General features: G+C 34.1%; 1 protein-coding gene across 5 annotated transcripts in view; it reads right to left on the reverse strand.

Moving 5' to 3' along the window:
- WRN (WRN RecQ like helicase) overlaps positions 1 to 21,430 on the reverse strand; it is a 141,387-nt gene that overhangs the window by 3,261 nt on the left and 116,696 nt on the right. For all 5 annotated transcript variants that reach the window (XM_072763550.1, XM_072763552.1, XM_072763549.1 and 2 more), the window contains exons 31-34: positions 16,779 to 16,910; positions 13,925 to 14,087; positions 5,824 to 6,041; positions 2,546 to 2,674 (exon numbers count right to left, since the gene is read on the reverse strand). In XM_072763550.1, coding sequence (XP_072619651.1) covers positions 2,546 to 2,674; positions 5,824 to 6,041; positions 13,925 to 14,087; positions 16,779 to 16,910 — 642 coding nt within the window. The remainder of the gene's footprint in view (positions 1 to 2,545; positions 2,675 to 5,823; positions 6,042 to 13,924; positions 14,088 to 16,778; positions 16,911 to 21,430) is intronic.

The raw sequence follows: 21,430 nt of genomic DNA on the forward strand, positions 1-21,430 counted from the left end.
GCTAACAGACTAGCGGGGTAGCTCAAACACTACCAGTACCTTGCAGAGTTGCTGGGACATAACAGGTACTCAAAAAGCATTCACTGAAGAAATGAAAAAAATTTTGGTTTTTGTCTCAAAGGCTCTTTTCAGAATCTGCTAAAAACTGGAGATCCATTTCAAAACGTTCACGTGTATAATACTCTGCACAATTTTAGGGGATTTATGCACCAAATACAGCCTCAGGATCCTAAGTTAAAAGTCCGAAAAAAAAAAAAAAAGACAATAACAAAAAAACCCCTTAAGAACCCAAAGGCAAAAATGAAAAAAAAAAAAAAAAAAAGAACCCAAAGGCAGTGGTTGTGTATTATATGATTTGCACTTGAAAAAGAGAAACAGGGAACCCTGGGTGGCGCAGCGGTTTGGCGCCTGCCTTTGGCCCAGGGTGCGATCCTGGAGACCCGGGATCGAGTCCCATGTCGGGCTCCCGGTGCATGGAGCCTGCTTCTCCCTCTGCCTGTGTCTCTGCCTCTCTCTCTCTCTCTTTCTGTGTGACTATCATAAATAAATAAATAAATAAATAAAAATTAAAAAAAAAAGAAAAAGAGAAACAAAATTTTGAGTTAATTTCCATAAGCCTAAAATGGTATTAATTAGTGTTATCTCAGTTTGATCATAAGAGCTTCAAACTAACATGACAGACAAACCATTTTAACCAAGTACGCCTCAGAATCCAACAGTTAATTTAGTTATTGGAACTATCTGAAGGACTTTATGATAAGGTGACCTCATCTAAGTTATACTGTGTCTGTTAGCTAAGGTAAAAAGCATAATTTATTCAATTTCAAGAATGAAAACTCTATATATTGTTCATCAATTATTTGCTATGTTTTATTATGTTTTCTACATTTAAAAATAGTTTCAAAATATTTAAGATTGGGGGAAGAAAAAGATCTTAAGCAGAAAATTGTACAACCTTGTATTTAGAAAAGGTAAAAAAGGGGTGCCTGGGTGGCTCAGTGGTTAAGTGTCTGCCTTTGGCTCAGAGCATGATCCCAGGGTCCTGGATGGAGTCCCAAAACAGGCTCCCAGTAGGGAGCCTGCTTCTCTCTCTGCCTATGTCTCTGCCTCTCTCTGTGAATAAATGAATAAAATCTTTAAAAAAAAAATTAGAAAAGGTTAAAAAGAAAAACAAAACTACTAGCTATTTCAGTTTAATTAAAGCAATCCAATGAAGAAAGAGCTACTCACACTTTAGCAAAAGCTAAAAAAAAAAAAAAAAAAAAAAAAAAAAAAGGCTAAGGGATAGCAAATTTCCTCACAGAGAAGTCCAAGAGAACAGATTAGATTTATATACACTGTATGACACAATATTTGACTCAAAAATAATACATATATATGTATTATGTATGTATACATATGTATATATGTATTATATATAATGGTACAGACAAAAGGCAATTGGGCAGAGATAAAATTGGTCCAGAAATATTTATCCTTCCGTAATAGCTATTATCACAATCCACTGTAGCCTACAGTTGCTTGCGATTAGAGTCTGAATGCCTAGGTACATTTGATGGAGGGAAATCAGTTAAAATGGTAACAAAACCAAAAACCAAAACAGAGCATGATATCTGAACAGGAAACAGCAGAGGAAAAAACCCTGTCTTGTAGCTGAGTACCACAAGACTGCCAAACAAGACAGAACTAGGTTTGAGTTCTGAGTCATTTGCTAAAGGTATGGCTTTTTGAATATTATTTCAGCCTCAGTTTCTTCACACAGAAAATGAGAACAACAGTACATCACATCACTGGATTACCTGCAGGGTCAAATGAGGATATATGCAAAATAACAAAACACATTCTGATTTATTCTTGGCACTCATTAATTTGTAGCTATTATCACTTAAGTGTCTTATCTTCTATAATATTTCTACGAAGTATGATCTTCAGTATTTACCATTCAATTATACTAATGATCTTGTTTCATTGACAAAGAGGTTAAATGCTTACTTACACTGAGTGTATCTTTTGAGTCTCAAGTATCTAGAGAGATTTTAATTATGAGAACTGAGTCACCTAACAGAAATAATACCTTCCAGTGACTACTTCCTCCATCAGCAGACCACGAAAATTCCCAGCAATCAGGGTGCCTAGGTGGATCAGTCAGTCAGTTATTCAGCTCAGGTCATGATCTCAGGGTCCTGGGATGGAGCTCCCCATCAGGCTCTCTGCTCAGCAGAGTCTGTTTCTCCCTCTCACTCTCCCTTTGTTCTTTCTCTCTCTCTCAAATAAATAAATCTTTAAAGATTTTCCAGGCAATCATGGTAAAATTTTTATATCTTTTTGATACCCCAAATTCTATTAATAAATATTACCATTAAGTTGAGAATACAAAACATTAACTCATTTGTTGAGAATATGTGCACATACACATGTAAGCAAATGGAGAAATATGTATGTTATATTCACATTTAATTTCATCTAAACTAAGACAAATCTAAACATAGTTGTTACCAAGTTGGATGTACTTATCATGAAAACTACTTTATTATTTTAATTTTACCTGTGGGTGAGAATCTGTAAATAAATCTGTTTCTGAATCGCTGGTTGGTTGATTCCAAGATGTTAGTCTTAGGGAATTTCTGTGACTTTCATCTTTCAATGAAAAATCATGAGGATGTTTTCCATCAACCTTTAACATTATTATAGAATACAAAATAGTTAGAGCACACACTATTTTCTTAGCAAACAACACAAATCAAAAACTATGCCTAAAAAAGCAAAGCTTAAGAAAATTCTAATTATTCTGAAGTACTGAATTTAACAATAATTATAATAATAGTCATAAGGCATTTTTTTCTGATCTCAAAAGCAGTTTTTGAATAATACTGCATATCTTAATTTATAATGAAACTTAGTGGGAGGGCAGGAAATATCACATGCATTCTTTCTTAAGCAGTTAAAAATGAGGAAAAAAGCGATTTGGGGGAGAGGGTTCTGGGAAGATAGTGAAAACAGCAGCATAGTTCTTAAATCTTTCTGAAGCCCACCATTAAAACAGAATTGACAGCAAAACCCAAAATTCATCATCTACATTTACAATGAAACTAAGTGTAAAGGTATGCCAAAGAAATCCAAACTATAAGCATGTGAGGACAAACCACCAACAGTCATAAGACCTGTACAGTACTACTCATGTACTGAGAAAACAGAGGCAAGCAGTGAGGTAAGAACAGAACCCTAAAGTAGCCCACAGGTTGACATCAGAAACCATGGTGGATTAATGTGAAAACAGCATCTGAAAATGGGAGGGCTCCTGCCCAATCCAATAGTAAGTGACTATAAGGAGTCTACAGTGGTGTCTTCAGTGGCTAAACCGACTGGTTCCTATGAATGCTCCTGACCAAATAATGCTGCCTTCTGGGAGAACTGCTGGGGAGAAATCAAATCAAGCAGTTCAAGTAAACCAGAGACAAAAGGAAGAATGGAAGAGGAGTGTATCTCATATACCTAGTGCCCATATTTTGAAAAATTACACAAAATAACAGAAGAGAGAGCTCTGTAAATTTAGGAAAAATAACCTTGAACCATGCTTTCTTTTGAAAACACAGGAAAACTAATTTCACATGAAAATGAACTACAGGAAAGTATTAAGGTTAAATGTGACATCAGAGGACTTGCTAAGATACAGAGTAAAACTGTAATCTCTCAAAATAAGTTGAAAAGCATTAAGAAAATTATTCAAAACATGAAAGAACATCATAAATCAAATTCAGAAAAATTCAAAATGGAGGAGAAAAGTTCAGTTAAGAATTAGAAGCAAAAGAAAAAACTGCATAGAAGTGAATACTAAACTATGTAACATAACAATCAACATAATAGCTTCTGCCCAGAGAAACAAAAGCTGAAAAAGAAGATGAAGAAGAAATTTTTAAATTAAAGAGAAATGAAGAACTAGAAAGAATTCATGGAAAGTGACAAATATTGCAGTTAGGCAAATAAGATCCAACACAGAAATAATAGAAGTCCCTGAAGAAGAAATACAAAGCAATGGGACAAATACTAAAAAGTAAAATTTAGGAAGACTTTCCAGAAATTAAAAAAAAAAAAAATGTACTTAAAGAATCCACTGTGTACCTGGATATTTTGAATCAGAACTACCAATATCAAGACAGAATCTTTCTTCATTAAACACATGATTGAGCTTCTATCTTAATAGTAATCATAAGAGATATAAAACTAACAATGCATCAACAAATAAAAAGAATTTGTTTTGGGATCCCTGGGTGGCGCAGCGGTTTAGCTAAGGTAAAAAGCATAATTTATTCAATTTCAAGAATGAAAACTCTATATATTGTTCATCAATTATTTGCTATGTTTTATTATGTTTTCTACATTTAAAAATAGTTTCAAAATATTTAAGATTGGGGGAAGAAAAAGATCTTAAGCAGAAAATTGTACAACCTTGTATTTAGAAAAGGTAAAAAAGGGGTGCCTGGGTGGCTCAGTGGTTAAGTGTCTGCCTTTGGCCCAGGGTGCGATCCTGGAGACCCGGGATCGAATCCCACGTCGGGCTCCCGGTGCATGGAGCCTGCTGCTCCCTCTGCCTATGTCTCTGCCTCTGTCTGTGTGTGTGTGTGACTATCATAAATAAATAAAAATTTTTTAAAAAAAGCTAATTGTTAAAAAAAAAAAAAGAATTTGTTTTGACATAATTCTTTTATCAGAAGCCTCATAATCATCCAATGAAACAGACTACGAGATACAATCCAGGTTAGTAGAAAAGATGAATGTTCACAGGAAAAATCTGAAATCTAACTTCCAACAGACTCTACAGGTTCCAGAGCAGCTATCTATATTTGGGAGGCAGATAAAAGAAAAATACTTTGGCTGGGTCACCAATCTCTTAATCTATGTCCTAGCCCCAATATCCTTATTCCTCTAAATGGGGAGGCAAAAGGGCTAAATCTGGTAGGCTCAGCATGACTTCTACCCATCCACCCCCAAATCTCCCTACTCTGTTTTTGGCATCTGATGTTATTTCAATAAGGGAAAAGCCAAATGCTAATGTGATTAAAATAATATTTCAAATAAATGTACATCAATAATCAGGAAAAAATAACAAGTTTCATCTTTTCCTTTACTGACAGGTAAAATTTACTGACAGGTTAACCCCCCCCCCACCCCCCCCACAGACACACACAAGGTTTTAGGCACCTGATACAGATTTCAGAAATAAAAGGCTGGGAATAGAAGACAAATTCACTACTTTCACTCGACATATATTTTCTTTAATATCCTTCTCACAGCTACTTCAATTGTCTAAATAACGTAAGGAATTCTAGTTAATCAAATTTCATTAGGTTATCTAGGATATGTCCATATACAAATCTAACTGAAGTACAGAATTTGACAGACAAATTAGTTTTGGGGGGTATTTATAATAGAATTTGTTTTCATTTTCATAAACTACATAAACTGCCATATGCTCAAAGTCAATATTAACTATGTCTACGAAAGAAAAAGAATACCCAGAAGAAGAATATATACCCTGATATATTTAATCAGTAGGAGGTAGAGGTAAAATTTAAGTTGACATTCCACACAAAAAGCTAAATAGATGGACTACATTTCCCTTTCACTGTTATTTAAAAAAAAAAACAACAACAAAAAAAACACTTCTCTGATAAGGTTTATGAAAGACAAAGGAAATAGAGCACAGATTTTAAAAAGTAACCTTGTATTAGAATTTATAACATTTTAAAAACTACAGCATTTTAGTATTAGAATATGTAACTTGAACCACAGACAATGTATGAAAATTCTACAAATAATTAATACCTTGGTATTAGCGCCTACTTCTTCCCTACTTCTTTTAGAACTTGAACAGTTCTCTTCAGAATTGGGGAAATATCTCTTTCTGTTGGAAGCACATGAAAGCCCGTCTGACAACAGTCTGTTGTCAGAGTCTTTTTCCAGGATCTCAATTACCATGTGGATAAGGTATGTGTCAATGTTTTCAGGAACCAGCTTTCTAATTAGTTTAATTTTATTTATATCTGTAAAGGATGAAAAAAATACGATTTAAAAATAAATTACAGAGAACATTTTAGTAAACCTATGAACTAGAAATAGTGAAATATTTTGTAGAAAGGAAGGAAGGTGTGCAAAGAAAATGTCCCTCTTCCAAATGCCTAGAGCCCTACAGACAGAAATTAAGTAAAGCATTATTCCCCCCAGCCCCCCACGCCTGCACCACCTGCAGCCTTAGCCTCCAAGACTTAAAGTCAGGTCAGTGCCATTGACCTGGCATAAATTATGTTTCAAACTGCTTTCTGTGAGGTGCCCTGAGAACCAAAAACCACCCTTCACAGAATTGTTTCTAAAGGAATTATGCTTCAAATCCTAAATATTTATTACAATTATTTTCTGAATAGAACTTATTCTTATAATAGAAGCTAATCACACTTGTAAATAAGATGCTAATTTTTAAAAGATCTTTTCAATGGATATTATAATATAACAAAACATATCAATTATTTAAAATGCATATTGTCTAAATAAGTTTTCTGGGAAAGAAACCTCTTATTTTCACAGTCAAGGAATTTTGAATTTTTGTAACTAACATAACTGATTCAGACTGTGTATCTTCACCCCTTTTACAAATTATTTAGCAATCTCCTACAGACCACTACTTAATTTTCAAACATTTCCAACATCACATTCATCTGGAATGCTCTAGAGTATCATAAAACTAAGCAGCTTAAAATCTATTATAAAACTGGTGTCAAACATTTCTGACACCCAATTCAAACTGATAATCAGAATCTAAGTATTTTTAAATGCCACCTTGAAAGGGTGGTCTTTCAATTATTCTAGTTTTCTAGGTTTATATTCTCCTTTCTTCCGAAGATCTTATCTTGCTACTCCTGAATTTCAAAAAAACCCTGCAGTTAAAAACAAAACAACAAGACAAAACAAAAATAGGTGTCTGGGTGGCTCAGTAAATTAAGTGTCGGTCTTTGGCTCCAGTCATGATCCCAGGGTTCTGAGATCTCAGCGAGAAGCCTACTTCTCCCTTTGCCCCTTCCCTTGCCTGTGCTCTCTCATAGGCTGTCAAATAAAATCTTTAAAAAAACAAACGCCAGCAAGAGAAGGTTACACAGTTAATAGAAACTAGGATCATGAGGTATCTATTTAGCTTTTACTTTTTGTGACTTTAAAGTATTAAGATCCAAAACTGATTCTAATCAAAATCTTGAAAAGATTACCTCTAAATGTAATAAAATTAGCAATATGACTATCCTATCTATCAACCAACTAAAATTCTATTTGTCCTTCAGTCATTATACCAGCCAAATACCATAGAAATTTAGCTAATTTTACTACTTCAGTAATTTCTTAATGGCTGAGGGGGTCTTCTTTTTCATGTGTCTATCGAAACTTATAGTTCCCTTTCTTTTGTCTTCAATTTTTCTTTGACAACAAAATGTTCCAAAGAACATATTACACATATTTTGCGATATTTCTAGATTCTTAGAAGTGGGATTTCTGACTAAATACATTTTATGTTTTGGCAGGTATTGCCAAAATTTCCTCTATAATTGTGGTTTTTTTTTTTTAAGATTTTATTTATTTATTCAGGAGAGACACAGAGAAAGAGGCAGGGACATAGGCAGAGGGAGAAGCAGGCCCACTGTGGGGAACCTGATGTGGAACTCGATCCCAGGACCCTGGTATCAGGACCTAAGCCAAAGGCAGACAGACCCTCCACGACTGAGCCACCCAGGCGCCTCTATAATTGTGCTATCTGATACAATAAGCACTAATCACATGTAGCTACTGAGCACCTGAAATGTAGCTAGTATGGCCAAGGAACTCAATTTTAAGTAATCCTAATTAATGTAAAATTAAATTTAAAACCTGATACTTGATTCAGTTATTGAAAAAATTTTAAGTGTGTTTGGAACACACTGAAAATCTTCATTTACTTTATTCAATTGTAAATTTTACAAAAGCTAAATACCAATCAAATATTTTCAATTAAAATTTAGCATAAGAATTGAGATATGCTGTAAGTGTAAAATACATACCTGATTTTAAAGGCTTAGTACAAAAAAATACACAAAAGATCTCATTAATAATTTTACACTGATTATGTTGAAATAACAGTTTTAATATACTGGGTTAATTAAATATATCATTAGAATTAATCATATCTGTTTATTTTCATTTTTTTAATTTACATTTTTACTTTGTTTTTTAGTTTTTTAAATTTATTTTTATTTAAGGAGAGAGAGCATGCATATGCGTGCACATGAGTGGGATACGGGCAGAGGGTGAGGGGGAGAGAGAATCTCAAGCAGACTCCAAGCTAAGCAAGGAGCCCAGCGTGGGCTCAATCTTAGAACCCTGAGATCATGACCTGTGCAGAAACCAAGAGTGGGACACTTAACTGACTGAGCCACTCAGGCAACCCTATTTTTTTTTTTTTTTTTTACTTTTTTAATGTGGCTACTAGAAAATTTTAAATTGCATACTCTGGGTAACATGTAGACTTCTTGAATCTCTATGCTGCACATCTCAAAATAATTGTAACATGTGTGTCAACTATATTTCAATTAAGAAATTTGTTTTAATTTAAAGATAAAATAAAATTACATATATGGTTTATATCATATTTCTATTTCTAGATAATGCTCTAGAAAAAAACATACAAATTTTCCTGTACTCTAGCAACTACACAACTATATTATATTAAATTCGTTTTCTTCTATAGGTATTTAGACACTGGATAAATAAACTATATATCCTGATTTCATTATACTGTAAATGTAAATTTTACAAGCCAATTTTTTGGAAACATAGTTCAATAATCTTGAGCTATTATAGCATCATGGGTTCAATGAATTATTTTGAAAGGAAAAATGAAATATTTTATTCCATTGAAACAATCTGTTCCTAAAATTAGGATGTCTTCTTTTCATGAAATTATGATAGGTAACATTTGCTTATGGTTTTAAACCACTGTTAATAATTTAATAAATGTACAAAGATATTGTACATAATTTGAATATAATTTCTAGATATAATTAGAAAATCCATGTATTCACTTATACATTTCTGTAAGTACCCTCTATATTTTTATCTTAAAGTCATCCTACAATATACATATGCAAAAAGGGGACATCTAGCATTAAACATGTATCTTATCCTGTCCTAACTTTCCAGTCAAGTAAGCACTGAAAATTTCTATTAGAGAATAATGAAGACTGGCTGCACTCCTTCAGTGCTTTAAAAGAGATCATATAAATCCTATTTTTGTGGCAGGTCCCTTGGAAGCCACCCTTAATTTTCTAGTTACATGCACATAAAAATGGAAGAATGAAAGTATTCAAAATATTACCCAGACACCTCATTAAATGCCTTGCTTAATTTATCATTAAGCATAGTTAGAATTTCAACTCCATAAAAGAAGCTTAAAATTATATAAACATGGATAAACTAAAGGATTAAAAAGTTATAGAATTCCTTTAAATATTAAATTATAAGGACAAAACCTACTTAGCAAATAAGACAGCATGAAAGTATTACATATGATTGCTCAATTCACAAATACCTATTTTTAGGTATAAGATTATGCCATAACAAAACAGAAAATTCCCATTTCAGAATCTTGCAAAATTTAAATCAAATTTATTCATTAAAACACCAAATTATGTGATATGGCCAAAATTGAATAAGAAAATGAAAATGCCATATTTGAATCATTAATGTACTAAGTATATCTTCATTTCTTATTATAATTTGTAACTCAACAATTTTTCTCAAATAGGAGAACAAATAGTATTTTATCAAGGAAAAACAAGAACTCAAAATTAAAATTTCACATCAATAAATGTAATCTTACACACTATAAATATACAATCAAAAGAAATAAAATTTAGAGCTCATAGTTCTTATAATCTTAACTTTCTCAATTTTGGCTTTGGAAGAGAACTACAATAATATATATTTTTCATATTATATAAACAACCTACATACAGTGTACTGACAGTATTTTTCAAAGTATTTTTTAAAGTGTTCTTCCTTCTTTCAACTTAGTACTTATCTCTAAATGAAAATTAATTTGCTATTTTCAGTATATAATGGTAAAGATAAATGTTTTAAATAATGTTTTAGTCACTAATGATTACAGATGCTTCTCTTGTCTCTGATATTTGTTGAATCAAGGCTGCGCAATTTTATACTGATGTTTATATATTCTGTTTGACTTCAATATTTCTTAATTTTAAAAGTTGTCTAACATCAGAAATTAAAATTGCTGAACTCAGAATGTAGGAAGACTATAGATAGAGAATATTAAAGGCACTATACATAAAAATATGTTAAACTGAATAATTAAGTATATTTTACCCATCAATTAATGGTTTATATACCCAAATCCTACATCAGGATTAGAAACTGCATATTTTGGGGCGCCTGACCAACTCTTGATTTTCAGCTCAGATCATGAGCTCAGGGTCCTGGGATTGAGCTCTGCCTTGGGCTTCCCCCTCAGTTAGGAATCTGCTAGGAATTCTTTTTAATCCTCTGCCTCCCCCCACCCTCCACCCTTGGCTCGTTTGTACACTTTCTCTCTCATTCTCTCTCTTTAATTCTCTAAATAAATAAGTAAATAAAATCTTAAGTCAAAAAAGAACTTGCATATTTCTTTCTTTAAACAGTTGGCAGTACACTTTAACATGGTAGAGTTAAAAGAAAAACTTGCTTAGTCATTAATCTTCACATGATATTAACACAATCTGTAACTCTCTTGGCCTCAAATTCCTATCTCTGAAACAGGGTAGGATTAGGAAAGTGAAAATTTAATGATTTCCAATTTCCTTTTCAAATCTAAAATCCTATAACTTTACAACTATATGATTTGGAAAACAACTTAGCAACATCTGGATTCTTCACCATGGTCAAATAAAATAGATTGTTAATGATTGACTAAATAATAGAACCTTATATTTTCCTCTATAATTTTCTCTTGCCAATAATGAACTGAAATTAGAACATTGATGTTATGTTACTCAAGAATATTTTCCCAAGAATTCTTCAGTTCTTGGAAAAAAATATTTATAACAAGCCTGAATTATTAAAGTTCTAAGGCTCTATAAAGTTGTTTTGAAACCTCTTTTCTTGTATACTTATTTATTAATTTCCTATTTTCTTCATTTAGCTACTAAAAAGGGTAGAGTATAAAAGTAATCATATTTAGATTTAAAGATTTTATTTATTTGACAGAGAAAGAAAGAGCACAAGCAGAGGGAGCGGCAGACAGAGGGAGAGGGAGCAACAGACAGAGGGGAGAAGCAGGCTCCCTGCTGAGCAAGGAGCCCAGATGCAGGGCTCAATCCCAGGACCCTGAGATCATGACCTGAGCTGAAGGCAGATGCTTAATCAACTGAGCCACCCAAGTACCCCTAGAGCGTATTTTTAAGAAGCCATAAGATCTTACCACTTACTTCTTCACTCATCATCAACATTATAATCACCATCACTGCCACCACCACCATCTATAAAATACTTACCAGTGCCAGAGCATTCTGTTCAGTATCCAATTATTTCTCACAATTTTCTAAGAAGCAATATTATCCTGTCCTGTTTTAGAGATAAAGAAACTGAAGTGTGGGGGAGATTGGGCAATTTGCCCAAGGTCATAGAACTTTGAAATGGTACAGCCTATATCAAAATAAATCAGCTGTTACCAGAGCCTTTGCTCTTACTGACCAGGCTAACACATCCATCAATCTTCAGGATTTAAGGAAAGCAGCCAACAATAGCAAACACAATTGTCAATGGTTGAGGGGCAGGGGGAGCTTCCCCAACTTTTTCACAGAATATTGCCTACTATCCAACAGCTCATCAAAAGACAGACTTTAAGTTCTGTATTTACACATACATAAAGAGGACTCACACCTAAGTTACCCTGGATGTTTTAACACAGTCCAGATGGCCTAAAGGTTTTCAGATTTAGAAATCTAATTTAAGTTTAATAGACGTACCTTAACCATGTTCATAAACTATCAATTCACTGATTTACAATTATGAATTTACAGTTATCACATAGAGAAGTATCCAGGTTAGCATGACTAGTGCATTCTTTCCCTGTAGACAGATCTACATTAGAAATCAAATTATAACCAGGAAGTGAGAAAGTGATATAGAAGCAGAATTAGTTGAAGTGTTTTCCTCAGATAAGACCTTGGCGTAACTTAACAACAGGCCCTTAGGATACTTAGTAGTTGGTCAGGATTAGAAATTGTATATTCTTTCTTTTAAATAATCAGCAGTACAATTTTAATATGGTTAATAAAAAGAAAAAAATTTGTGGGCGCCTGGCTGGCTGAGTTAGGAGAGCATGGGACTCTTGAGTTGTAAATTTGAGCCCCACAGAGAGATGGAGCAGAGAGATTATTCAAAAAAACAGAAAGAAAGAAAGAAAGAAAGAAAGAAAAGAAAGAAAGAAAGAAAGAAAGAAAGAAAGAAAGAAAGAAAGAAAGAAAGAAAGAGAAAGAAAGAAAGAAAGAAAGAAAGAAAGAAAGAAAGAAAGAAAAAGAAAGAAAGAAAGAAAGAAAGAAAGAAAGAAAGAAAGAAAGAAAGAAAGAAATTTGAATAATGTTTTAAGAAAAAAAGAAAAATTTTAGTTCCCTGGGAATAATTTTGATGACCACTGCCTAGGACTTGCCTTTCCTTTTTCCATTGCTTCTACAGTTGACCAATGGAACTGATGAAGGTGTTCTTTGTTCAGACCTCAGTCAAGTCTTCCTAAAGCCTAGAATTAATGCTCTTTTTTTTTAATATATATATTTCAAAGATTTTATTTATTTAGAAAGACAGTATGAGCAGGGGGAGGGGCAAAAAGAAAGGGAGAGAGAATCTCAAGGAGACTCAGTGCTGAGGGTGAAAGCCCAACCGTGGGGCTTGATCTCAGGACCTTGAGATCACACCCTGAGCCAAAATCAAGAGTTGGTTGAACTCAGCCACCCAGGCGCCCCCAAGCTGTCTTTTAGGGTGGCTTTATTATCTTTGTTCTGACCAATTTAGGATAGTATTGATTATGCCTTCAGAGAGTGATCTTATTTCCCTTACTTCTAAAATTTTGGGGAGGAAATGCCTAGTTGTTCCCAAGTGGGAAAGAATTTGAGTTAATAAAAATTTAAGTATTTGTATTGTAGTTCTGGAGATAACGCTTTTTGTATGCCTACTGCTCTGTCCTTAGAGTTTGAAGATATTTATCAGATTTATTGAGTTGTAACACATCTAGTTTGTACATTTATGAAGGAAAAAATCCTCTGAGGTACCTCATCTTTAATTCTGTAAAAAGTAGATAATTAAAAAATTCCTGCAGGGCAGGCAAAGGGGCTGAATCTTCATGAGCACAGCCGAAGTTCTGCAACAAAGTGACTACCCTTCTTTCTACAAGGGAGCCCAGAGACCTAGGACCATCCCTTTAATACCACGGTGACTGAGACCACTGATTATACTGGTTAGAAAGATGCCGTGCATGGGGCCTATCACAAGGAATCTGTAAAATTTAGGGAAAATTGAGAAGTCAATGAGCTATGGGAAATGAATATGGAAAAAAAATGTATTTTTTCTTCAAGGTGTGAGGCAGAAATTAGACAAGGATGAAAGCCCACTGTTTTGGGATGTGAATCATAATCTAAAGCTGAAAAGGAAAACAAAAATTTCTCAGATTCAGACTTTCCTCTGAGTTGATAATGGGAAGAATGTCAAAAACAATAAAAAGCATTAAAAAAAGTAAGGTTTCCATCATAGCAGAAAGGGTTAATGTTGGTAAAGTGAAAATAACTAGTGGATGGCTTGTTTACTTCATCTGGGTTCAATGACTCAAGTCATTAAGGCTGCAGACTAGGGTCACAACAATCACCTGAGTTGATGGGAGGGTTTCGGATAACATCAGTAATAATCTTCTGAACCTCTGGAGTCAGGCCTGCTCGTTCCATATCAAGTGGACAGCCAGCTTTCACTGCTTGGGTTAAGTGCATTCCAACTGCTGTGAGAGGCATAATCCTATCCTCAGTTAAACTTATCTAGAGAAACAGAAGCAAAACAACCATGAGGTTTTAAAAGTTTGCACTGTACCGTATGTAAATAAAATGTCCAAAACCTTCAGGTAATAAATGTTCACTGAGAAATAAACAATGAACTGAACCTTCACTTAAAATTTTCATTTTTACTATTTCTTTAAAACTACCCACATTAGGGATCCCTGGGTGGCGCAGCGGTTTGGCGCCTGCCTTTGGCCCAGGGCGTGATCCTGGAGACCCGGGATCAAATCCCACGTCGGGCTCCCGGGGCATGGAGCCTGCTTCTCCCTCTGCCTGTGTCTCTGCCTCTCTCTCTCTCTCTGTGTGACTATCATAAATAAATTAAAAAATTAAAAAAAAAAACTACCCACATTATAGAGCTCCACAGGTTCTACCTTTTATATACACACTATACTGAATAAAACAAAACCATCCAGCTTTAGCTGGATCATCCCTCTCTAGTCACTTTAAAAACCTATTAGTGCCACAGACTAATCATTCTGTGAAAGTCTAATAACTGCCACAGCCTTTTGAAAATAAAGTAAATGACAATCCAATATTCTATGTAATTGAACTGACACATGGTACTCTAGTTCTGTGAATTTCCAAGAAGACAAATCCTAAAATGCTTAGTGATATATAAAGTTTCAGATGCATTCTATAAAAGGCTCTTGAGAAAATTTTAACAGGGTGTTTCATATTGGCTCTACTCATAATATAATAACCACAATTTAGCAAAGGCTGTCATCTCTTACCTAGCATTAAACTTAACATGAATTGTTTTAAATTTAGAACAGTGTTCAATATTTATGTAGCTTTTTAAACAAATGTAGCTCCAAACCCATTTAAGATGTGTATTAGACAAAATACTATTTTAAACATTCAGAAAGTTTAAATATTAAGCTCTAAATTATTTAATGATACTCTCTTTTAATATATCTTGGAAGTCTGAATTTGGACTGTATTTATGTGAATGTTGATACTTCCATAGAACAGAGCATTTAAAGCAATATTTTCAGCCTTCAAAGGTAGGTTTTAAGTTACTTTCATTAAATGTCTAGCCTTTTCTACTACATAATATGCACCATGTGTGCATAATATCAGGGTTATTTGATACCAGGCATCAAATTACCTAGAACTAATTGTATTATTCCTCCCAATTAATTAGTCCTTAGGCATGTTTAATTTTGCGGTTAACAGGCACAGTCCCTCTCAGACCCCTGGGAGGAACATATAATTATAACATGATATTACACAATAATATACAACAAAATAATACCAAAGATATCAATGGAAATATATCACTCCACATCTTTAACCATGAATATATAATACATGAAACCATGTATCATGGCTGAGTATTAGAATGTACTTTATTCAAAAAATTTGGAGGCTATACCAAATTTTCTTAGTACTATATTCATTTATACCATATATATACATATATATATATATATATATGGTCATATATATATATATACATGGTCAAATTACGTGTATATATAAGCATATATTTTTAACACATACATGGAAGTTATTATTTTCATAAGACTGAACTTAAAATTTATATTTATCATGTAATTTGCTTCAAAAATAGTGCAATGGAATTATTTGGTTTCTTCTGTAATGGCTTTTGTACTTTTAGAAATTTGACTGTTTAATTAGAACATCTATTAAGTGATGAAGACAAGCTATGGACTATTTTTCTTATTTATACTGGATTTTAACCATAATAAGAAGTATAAAAAAAAAAAAAAGAAGAAGAAGTATAATATAGCCTCATGAATAGAGACACAGAGAACAGGAAAAGCAGGCACTGGAGCATATAGCCTTTTCCAAATCAATTTAATGACAGAATAAGAATTCAAATTAGCTAAACCTTGCTGGAAGCCTAATTCTGTCCCTATTCCACTAAGATATACTCTTCATTTTATATATTAAAAAAAACTTCAATAGCCTTAAGGATTGAGGCCAGAACAGTGAAGAAACATTAAGTGTGGCCATTTTTCATAGTAATTAAGACGTTTTTCAAAGACCATCAGGCATGGTTTAAAAAAACAAAATAATAGTAGAGGATCTAGAGTGAAAAGCAAGCTGGGTCTTGTGGGGGTTTTTGGGGGGGGATTTTTTTTTTTTTTTTGTAACTTATTTCTAGCTTCTTGGACATCCTTCCAGTGATAGTCTATGGATTTTTGTATACATACATAAAAATATGTCATATATAAACATGCACATATACACATGCATATATACACATACACATTTATGTTTTTCATACTGTTTTCCATCTTCCCTTTCTTTACTTAAACTTATCTTAGAGATTATTTCTTATCAGTACATATGCTAACAGTTTTTAAATTATTAATCCCAATTAAAAAAAATAGAGTCTTATAATACGGCTGCTCTAATATATCCCTATGCTCTAAGTATGTTTAATAGTACCTCTGATACAACTTCTACAACATAGCCATGGCCAAAGTATACTTGCTGTTTTCACTTAATTGACAAAGGTAGGCTTGGCAGAAAAAGAAAATGACATTCTAGCTTAAAATTAAATATAAAATGAAACAATATAAAACATTGTAAGATTGGAATAAACTTATCCCAAGTCACAACTTTACTATTTGAAAAGCTAATAAAACACATGTTTAGATAAACTTAAAATCCCCTCTAACTTGAAAGTAAAACATTTACCAAAGACATCTTCTTTTCTTGGAATAAGGAATACGTGATGGCCGCAGACTGTGAAAGGGAACATGTTTCATTTTCCTCCACCACACTGTTCCTTGGTTCTTCCCAAGGTTTTGTACTTGAGAAGAGGTCTGACTACAAAATTTTAAATGTAACACAAATGATCAATAATTATATGAATATAATGACAGAGTATCAGTATAATCATTAGGCATTAGGGAAAAAAACACACAAATAAAACCTCTAAGGAACGGTTAAAAATTCCCTTTTTTATGAAAAGCTGGAAAAGGTATGGGTTCTTTTGTTTGTTTTTTACATATTGATTTAAAAAGGTAAAATAAAGCTAGAGGGAATAAGTTTTTAAATAAAATATCTGTAATGGCAAACATGGTTATAAAACTAGAAATGTCAAAAAAAAAAAAAAAAACTAGAAATGTCTAGTTTCCCCTTTAGCCAATGAAGAGAGAATACAAAATGAACTACAAAATTGACCACTCCGACTCTAAATTAGTCCCTTAATCCCTGGAAGTGAATACCAAATGCATGAATAAAGCAAATTAATACTCAAATTTAGATACCATAGCCACAAATTCTGCTAACATTTCGTAAGTAAATATATCACTATATACATATAGTTTTAAAAAATACATACAAACTGGCTCTAAACTTGAAGGATTATGTAAATTCTTAAATATGGTTACTTAAGAAACATTTATAATAGAAAAAATGCAGAAAGGATTGAAAAATGAGATTAATGAAGAAATACTGGAATTTTTTAAAAGCCTGAAATAAAGACCAAGTGAGAGTTATGATAGAATTATATGATGTATAATTCGCATAGATATATGAATTTTTTCCCCCATGAAAACTTTGCCTTTGAAAACATAAGTACCAATACTAAATTAAAAGAATTAAATCCAAAAAAATAAAATAAAAAATAATTTTTTTTAAAAAAAGGATTAAATCCAACAGAACTTGGCTTATTGTAACCCACAGCAGTCCATTTCTGCACTAAATAAATGAGTCTATAGATTAGTTCATAGGAGACAACCGCAGTTTGGTGAAGACAGAAGCCAGACAATACCACAAGATGTAAGGTCATTGTTTCTAGGCATCTCTAAATTTTCAAGGAGGAATATTTTTTTATTAAATGAAGTGTTTCTGAGACCTTAACACTCATATCTGGCCCTAAGTTCCCAGGAATGCTTAAAAATCAGACTCCACATTGAGGGAGGCACTTGGTGGGATGAGCACTGGGTGTTATGCTAAATGTTGGCAAATTGAACTCCAATTAAAAAAAAAAAAGTTTAAAAAAAAATCAGACTCCATTAACCAAATTCCTCAGTATGTCAGTATCATCTGATAGCTGAAGGCAACAACGGGACACCCTGATGCCAAGTTCTTAAATATGTGACCACTGTGAATTATTCTGGCAAATCCATGAAGATTTTATTATTTATGGGACAAAATCTTGCTATCATCTGTAAACATGAGACTAAAGGGTTTAGGAACATCCAAAACACTAAGCAAAGTAACATGAGAGCAGTAATCTCAAGAAGGAAGGGCTAGAATGTGATTCTAATTAAACAAAATCTAATCAAATCATAATCTATGTAGACAGAAGACAATGTGAACAGAGACTGATCAATTACGGAAACATACAGAAGGACAAAAGGAGGCAGTACCTATCCAAGCACTGTTCAGATGAGAAGACGTCTTGGCTAACTAGATTTGAATATTACAGTTTCCCTGGCAAGTAATGTATGACAATGCCTAATCTGCCTTGATGTCAGACTACTTCTGACACTATCAGAATTCCCCTTGTTATATTCCAGGCTCACTAAGCAACTGTCAGATTACCCGGTTTCCCAAACACCTTCTTCTTCAACAGGAGAGAACACACTGGTTGGGTCAATGAAACTTCCCAATTATATTTCTTACTATAAATGAATGAATTTGCATTCCAATGTAACCACTTATATTTACATATGCACGCATGTATATATAAAACTAAGCTCACGATTTGGTGTATGTGCTTGGCTGAGGTGCAATGGGGCAAAGCTCCATCTGTGGGATTATGATCAACGTCTCTAAATCAGAATCCCGCCCAGTCGGAACCATAGGGCACCATAGGGCACCATAGGGCACCACCTCGGAGCCTCAGATGGCCTTGGCTGGCGGCTCCCCTGCCGTCCTCACCTGGCATGCCCCGCCCCCCGGCGGAACCAGAGTCGGGGTAGATAGGCCCTGGTCCTGGGAAACGGCATGGCCAGAGAGGGGGCCATCCCACACAACCCACGTTGGGGAACCTGGCGCTAAACCACTGTAGAGGACCTGCTTCTGGGTCGGGGTTTCCTACGAAGCAGCGCAGCTCCCTCCCTGGGATCTACTGAAAGTCAGCCCTCCACACAAGAGTTTGTAAAACACAAACAAACCAAGCTTATAGAGAAGGGTAATGCAAACCTACTCCCCAAAACACAACTATTCTGTGACAAGACAATTCAGACCTTTAAGATAAGGATGAGGACTGAACCCCTGGCCTAGACCATGGCGAATGCCAAAGTGTGAGTAGCCAGCTATGCTTCTCCAGAAAATATGCACTCTGTTTTGATGCATGTTTTTTAAAAACTACAATACTATTGTAGTATAGTATTCTGAACTATTCTGAAGCTCTTAAACAGAAAAAAAACGTGCCATCCAGGCACCCCTTAAATAAATATCTTAAAAGGTTAATGAAAGTGTGAATAACAAAACTGGGTTAAAAAATATATCAGTTTGTTAATTTATTTACTTAAGGGACGCCTGGGTGGCTCAGCGGTTGAGTGTCTGGCTTCGGCCCAGGGCGTGATCCTGGAGACCTGGGATCAAGTCCCACATTGGGCACCCTGCATGGAGCCTGCTTCTCCCTCTGCCTGTGTCTCTGTCTCTCTCTCTGTGTGTCTGTCATGAATAAATAAATAAAATCTTTTAAAAAAATTTATTTACTTAATATATTTTTTCAATATACAAAAGAGTCCAGGCATAATTCCTAACCACAGAAATTAGCAGTCATTTTCTGCATCCAGAAAGTTCAAAAAGGTTTCGAACCTATCCTTTGGAGCATTTATCTTTTGCCCTATTTCAGTTTCTTCTTCTGAAGAGAAGTTGGGAGGAAAATTTCTTTCATTATTAAGTAATGCCATTAGTTCATGAAAGAAGATCCTACAGTGAAGCATCCAAAGAGAGAAAACGTATTCAAACACTGCTGGTAACTATGATATTCTTTATCAAACCACTAAAAAATTATAATCTCCCTTTCAAAATTTCCAATGTGAAATATGTAGTTTTTACATAATATCTAAGAATAAGAAAAAGAAATGTAAAGTTGCCAAAGATATTCTATCACAAGAGGGAAATATACAATAAAACAGAATGATTCTTAAACTGGGATCCAAATGTGCCTGATCAAAGCTTATAGGAAATTCTTAGAAGTAAAAACAACCCTTTAATACTGCCTTCCATATTTTTAACTCTTCCAACTTTTTATACTCACTCCATATCTTTTATCTTTTTTTTTCAGATTTACTTATTTATTTATTTGAGAGAGAGAGAGAGAGCATGAGCTTAAGTAGGGGGAAGGGCAGAGGGGGAGAGAAGGTGGGGGAGAGACAGAATCCCATGCAGACTCTGTGCTGAGTGCAGAGCCCACACAGCTCAATCTCAGGACCAGATGACCTGGGCCAAAATTAAAAGTCAGATGCTTAACCAACTGAGCCATCTAGGTGCCCCTATCTTTTGTCTTTCTAATTAATCTACTGTTTCCTTAATTTGGGGAAGTAAAGTATCCTTCCGTTGTGTAGGTGAGGAAATGGAAACTCAAGGAACACATACATTCAGAGTCAGGCTCCCTGCTCAGTGGGGAGTCAGCATGTCCCTCTCCCTCTGCCCCTCCTCTCCACCCGATTGTGCTCTCTCTTAAATAAAATAAATAAAATCTTTAAAAAAAAAAAAAAACACACATTCAGCTTCCCCAGAGAGACTATGATGGAATTTAATTCCTGATTCCTTGATTCTGAGTCCAGTAGACTTTCTACTACCTCACAATGCCTCACCTTCTATGTTGGGGTAAAAATGGAGTCTACATATGCAGTTTAAAGAAAGAAACTCAAAGTATCCTTGTGGAAATTACCAATTATGGTGGAGCAAGAAGTAATAAAAGGATAGGAAGGAAATGCTATTAAGACTAACGAGAAGAATACGTATTCTACTTGATACCAAAAGACAGCATGACTGGAAGGAAAGAGTAATTAGGGAACAAAATAAATAATATAAAAAAGAAAGTGGCTGGGCTCGGTGCCAACTGATAGTAAGGATAACTTTGCAGCTTTAATTTCTACCTCCATTTGAAAGTAAAATAATTTATCAGCCTAAAACACTACTTTTTCAAATTTAAAAATAAAACCATTCTACAGAATAGATATGAGCAGCCTAGACAACTACTTAAGCATCATCTTAAAAATTAGATAACTAACATGTTTTTGTAAGTGATTTACTATAGGAACAATCTGAATCGATTTTCTAAGTGTCCAGTGTGGAAATGAAAATACAACTGACCCTTGAAACAACATGGTTTGAACTAGCCAGGTCCACTTATAAGCGTATTTTTTTCAAAAAAT

This window comes from Vulpes vulpes, chromosome 7, assembly GCF_048418805.1.
Source record: "Vulpes vulpes isolate BD-2025 chromosome 7, VulVul3, whole genome shotgun sequence".
Taxonomy (NCBI): Eukaryota; Metazoa; Chordata; class Mammalia; order Carnivora; family Canidae; genus Vulpes; species Vulpes vulpes.